General features: G+C 48.3%; 1 protein-coding gene across 5 annotated transcripts in view; it reads left to right on the top strand.

The window, feature by feature from the left end:
- Nucleotides 1–3462: 3462 nt before the first annotated feature.
- Nucleotides 3463–5618, top strand: part of LOC118315703 (potassium voltage-gated channel subfamily D member 2-like) — a 33006-nt gene continuing 30850 nt past the window's right edge. For 2 of the 5 annotated variants that reach the window (XR_004794914.2, XM_035643184.2), the window contains exon 1: nt 3913–5397. Coding sequence is in view for 4 of the 5 variants with exons in the window: in XM_035643184.2 (XP_035499077.1) it covers nt 4286–5397 (1112 nt within the window). In the remaining variant the exon portion in view is untranslated. The other 3 variants (XM_035643183.2, XM_035643185.2, XM_035643182.2) reach the window with 3 other exon arrangements.

The raw sequence follows: 5618 nt of genomic DNA on the forward strand, positions 1-5618 counted from the left end.
AAACATCAGCCTCCCACTCCCGGCAACTCCCTTCCCTGCATTAGCACCAAACATGCACACATATAAACAGCTTCGCACATGACTGCATGCTTTTGTACACACACGCACACACACATTGACACAGACACAAACACACTAGCTGCCATATGCAATAAAGAACCAAGAAGGCCTACTCTATTCTACACATCCACAGGGGGTCAATAACTCATTAGAACTGAGGAAAGGCAGAGGAGGCGGGGGGAGGGGTGGGCTGTGTGGCTGTGGGCCGTTCACCTGAGGATATCAGCATGTCATTGTGTCCGGAGGTCATGAGGATGATTCACAGCTTCATTAGCAGCATGTCATAAAACATGCCGGGGTGTTTCCAGGATTGAAATAGAGTACTGTGTTTAATTTTCCCGTTTTATTTGTCTCTAACCTTTTTTTTCTTCCATTTCTGTGATTGTTACTGCTCATCCTATTGGCTTTTTTATTTATTATCCTTTTATCGCTCGTCATGAACTTTGCATCTCGTTGAAATGCTCCATAAAGATAAAGTTTATTGTGAGGTTAAACTAGACCTCTGTTCCTCTACCACCCCAGCGCAGTGCATTGTGCTATGATTGTCTCTAAAAGGCTTTGTAGGCATTGGAGAAAACATTTGTCCTGTCGATGATTGGTTCTGCACACTCGCTATGTCTGGCTTTTACTTACAAAGTCACTTCAACAGTTTCAAATATTTTGAGTTTCCCTGTTGACGACCCACATTAAATGGTGGCGGCCCCTTTTTACTTCTTCCTTAACAAGCGCTGGCATGTCTCCAGTGAAGGGGACTCATCTGTTTAATCATCTCAGTCACTGAGCTGACTAAATATAGACTACAGGAAACAGGCAGCGGCGTTGGCTACATCAGTGGACAGACTATTAAAATCAATAGATCAAAATTTAAAAAAAACAAAACATAGATTTGTGTATGAGTGAGAGCTAGGCCAACATGACTGGTTTATTAAATAGACTGTGTGTGTGTGTGTGTATATGTGTGTGTGTGTGTGTGTGTCCGTGCGTGGTTGTGTTTGTGTTGGTTTGTGGGCATGCGTCCTTGCGTTACAACACAGAGCACATTTGAGGACCTGTTTACAAAAATATCCTGTTGCACAACCTAATCCGCCAGGCTTCCGCGACACTTGAAGTTCAAAATGTCAGCATGCGCCATGTAGCTGGACAGAACAGGGGCCTGATTATGTTTTATCATAACAGGACACTGTTATGTTAAAACTATAATGTTAATGAGAATCATACTTTCGCTGTACACCCAAACTGACGATTTTCCATCTTTGAACTAAATGTCCATGCAAAAAAACACCAAGGAAGAGTTATTCAACCTTGTTAAGGACACATGCTAATTACTTGAGCCAAAAAGTAAATCCATAAACACACAAACAATGTAATTAAATCTTCTGCACGGCTCTGTGTCAACATCAATCATCTGAAATGACCTTGGAACTTCTTGAAATAGGCTGTGTTTATAATGTATGTCAGAAAGGCATCTTGGATGACGCGTATCTGACAAAGACACACAGCACAAAACAATGCCATGCAGAAAGACTGGTCCATACTGGCCTTTTGAAAACAGCACATGAAGGCAAATGGATTTGTGAGGAATTAAAGATTAAAACAAGAGCACTCAGAGAGCCCAGAGCTCCACCAGGGCTGAGCAATCCCCCACCTATAAGCTGTTTCACCTTCAAAAAATTCCTGGATCCAGATCTCAAAATCGAATCACCTGTTACCATGCCCGAGACGTGTCTTTGTTGAAATGTTCTTGCAAATCTGCCCATAACTTTTGGAGCAATCCTCCGAACAGACAAACAGACAAACCGAACCAATCGCGTCCTCGGCGGAGGTAAAAGCCTTTATTTTCATTTTGTCACAACCCCATACTCCTTTAACAAAGCAAATATGTTTGTCCGAAATATCAGAACTTATGGGGGATTTTAACCAAATTATTTCGCTTTATTTAAAACAAAAATTAAAGGATATGTAAATGACAAATTACCCCTATCACTACCTTTTAAACGAAAACACTGTGGCTATCTGTGCTCTGACGAGCTTGCAGCCTGTCTGGCATCCAGCTCAGCTGGGATGTTTGGTGCCATTTGGCAACCACTGGAATATTTAAATGCCCTAATGAATACATAGCCCCTGGGCATGACTGCTCCAACTGAACACTGAGTGTGCTCTGACATGCTCGGCATACACTAATGGGACTTCTGACAGTCCAGTGCATTCAGCCTGCAGAAAACCATGGCAGAGTGCCAGAGGGGGACCGAAATGCTGGGTGCGAATGCAGCCCCCCGGCTGAGGCCCTGGAAGGTCAAAGGCCACCGCTCCGACGAGTGCAACGGCTAACGCGTCCATCAGCGGCCACTTACGCTGTCAGACTGTCCTTGAATAGGACAAAAAGCCCCTTCCTACTCACTTGTTGCAAATTACAGTACTTTGGATAAGCGCAACAGCTGCAGTAAATTTTCTGAAGGGAACGAGTCTGGGAGTCTGGGTTAATGGTCAGAGAGACCATCCATTTTGCAGAAGCTCAGCAGCTGTGTGTGCTCAAGGCTCGACTGTGAAAGAAACCTCCGTGTGCGGCGCTGAGAGCCCGGGTGCTCTCCGTGGTGCTGAAAAGAACCCACGACGATAGAAAACGCGGGATTCAAACGGTGACGTGGTCTCTCTCTCTCTCTCTCTCTCTCTCTCTCTCTCTCTCTCTCTCTCTCGCGCGCGCGCGTCCCCGATGCGCGGATCTGAAACCAAATGTGCTCCACGCCGCAACACATGCTCCGCGGCGGACGCAGCTGTCTGCGAATCCCCCACGGAGATGCCAGTGGTGTGTTGTGTTGTGGAGCACGAGAGAGACATCTAATTGATTATGGTTATTCTTTGAAAATGTCAGCGGAGCGGTGTAAGACCGGTGATGTTGACCTTTGAGACTGTGTAACAGAGAGATGCGATTTAAAACAAACAAACAAAAAACAATATCGATCAAGATGGGTTGCAGATATGAAATCCCTCTTTTTTATTTCTCCCCTAGAAAGAAAATACATTTTGCCCATAGGAGACCATTTTAACATAAATCAAACAAGGACGTCGCTTTCAACTCATCCAGACTGAGTGGCATCGAACTTGTTATATCTTTTCTCCTTTTTTTGGGAAATTCTATATGGACTATAGTGCAACTTCAAATGACTTCTTGTGTTCGTGTCGACATATGCAGTCATATCTACAACGTTATGTTTTTCGCAGTTAGGTTAGTGGAATTGAGTTCGTGCATGGTTTGCACCGGGGAGGAAAAAAAAAACCCCCCAAAACCCCTTAAACGTTAACTTGAGGATTTGGAGATGCCGCCTACTTACACTGCCATTACGCATTGATTAGTTCCCCCCACAGTGAAGCGGCAGAGGAATTTCTGGGTGCAGATAGGACCACTCCTCTCTCTGCATATGATTTTCTCTCCTCTCTCCACAGCCGATGCTCGGTGGTGAGAAAGGGGGGGGAGGGTGGTCTTGCAGTCGACGGGAGGAACAGGAGTTTATTGAGGAGAAGCTGCAACGAGAGAGGGGGGAAAAAAAACGCATGCAACTGAGCGCCGTTGCCGTTGCGGATGGTAGCGAGGACGAGAAGAGAGGAGGGGGGAAAAGAGAAGACCACGCTGGGGGCGAACGACCGCGCTCTGCTGAGAAACTGCCGCTGGAATTCTTTAACTTGTTGATGCGACGCTATTGTACCGTTTCTCCTCTTTCGTCTGGCTGCAGTGGCACATAGATGGGAGGCTGCATCGCAAGTGCTCTCTTCCGACGATAGGTCTTTCTTTTTTTTTTTATGAAACTCCCCGCGGATGCAGTGCAAAGAGCAGCATTTCCCTCTTCTAAGGTGGGTTTTTCTTTCACTTGGATTTTTTTTTTTTCATTTGGGGAAAAAGAGCAAAACCATCCCTGCTCATTGATGGGTGACGGTTTCGAAATCCAATATTCTGCTTCTGCCGCAAAGTGGGCTTCCATACAACTGAACAGTTACACTGTGGATACCAGGCTGGAGAGTGATAGGCCACCCAACAGTGCTATGCGCAATATCAGTACAAGTGAATGGGTCTGTGTGTGTTTTCCCGTCACATTCTGTTGAGCCCAGGTGCTTCGGGAACGTAACCGCCGCTGTCTCTATCTGCTGCCCTTCTCCCCGCAGATGCAATTTACCCCCGAGCCGTAGCACTGTGATCGCCGGAGCAGGGTCGTTTTAAACACTATAGGTCAGCATGGCAGCAGGTGTAGCGGCGTGGCTCCCCTTCGCCCGAGCGGCGGCCATCGGGTGGATGCCCGTGGCGAGCACCCCGATGCCCGTCCCTCCCCACGAGAAGAAGAAAGCCCAGGACGGACTCATCATCCTCAACGTGAGCGGCACCAAGTTTCAGACGTGGCGGAACACTTTGGAGAGGTACCCGGACACTTTGCTGGGGAGCACGGAGAGGGACTTCTTCTTCCACGAGGAGACTAACGAGTACTTTTTCGACCGCGACCCTGACATCTTTAGACATATACTCAATTTTTACCGCACGGGGAAACTACACTATCCGCGCCAAGAATGCATATCCGCGTACGACGAGGAGCTCGCTTTCTTTGGGATAATCCCCGAGATCATCGGGGACTGCTGTTACGAGGAGTACAAGGACCGGAGGCGCGAAAATGCGGAGAGGCTCCAGGACGACGAGGACTTGGACCTGAGCAATGACGTCACGCCGGTGAACCTGACGTATCGGGAGTTCCTGTGGCGGGCTTTTGAAAACCCCCACACGAGCACCTTGGCTCTGGTCTTCTACTATGTCACCGGCTTCTTCATCGCCATTTCGGTCATGGCCAATGTCGTGGAGACGGTTCCGTGTGGGCTCATGCCCAACAGGTCGAAGGAGGTTTCCTGTGGAGACCGTTACGCGCTGGCCTTCTTTTGTTTAGACACTGCGTGCGTCATGATCTTCACCGTCGAGTATCTGCTCCGCTTGATCGCCGCTCCCAGCCGGTACAAGTTCATGAAGAGCGTGATGAGCGTCATCGACGTGGTGGCCATCATGCCTTACTACATCGGCCTGGTCATGACCGACAATGACCAGGTGAGCGGCGCCTTCGTCACGCTGCGCGTCTTCCGGGTCTTTCGGATTTTCAAGTTCTCCCGGCACTCCGCGGGGCTGCGCATCCTGGGCTACACGCTGAAGAGCTGCGCCTCCGAGCTGGGCTTCCTGCTCTTCTCCCTCACCATGGCCATCATCATCTTTGCCACGGTCATGTTCTATGCAGAAAAGGGCTCCACGGCCACCAAGTTCACCAGTATCCCCGCGGCGTTCTGGTACACCATTGTCACCATGACAACACTGGGGTAAGTCCACAGAAAGCCTCGCTGAAACAAACCATAACGCACGAAATTCCACCGCCTCAGCAGCCGGTTCTGTCCTCTCCACGAAACACCCACGCCCGCCACCGAACAAGTCCCCAATTGAGTCATTACAATGACAACGTGTAGTAATGAGCTATTTTTGATTTTCTAATTCCTATGGTGGGAGTAAAAGTAGCATTCCGCACCACACAGAACCCAATTAA

This window comes from Scophthalmus maximus, chromosome 7 (assembly GCF_022379125.1).
Source record: "Scophthalmus maximus strain ysfricsl-2021 chromosome 7, ASM2237912v1, whole genome shotgun sequence".
NCBI classification, from domain to species: domain Eukaryota; kingdom Metazoa; phylum Chordata; class Actinopteri; order Pleuronectiformes; family Scophthalmidae; genus Scophthalmus; species Scophthalmus maximus.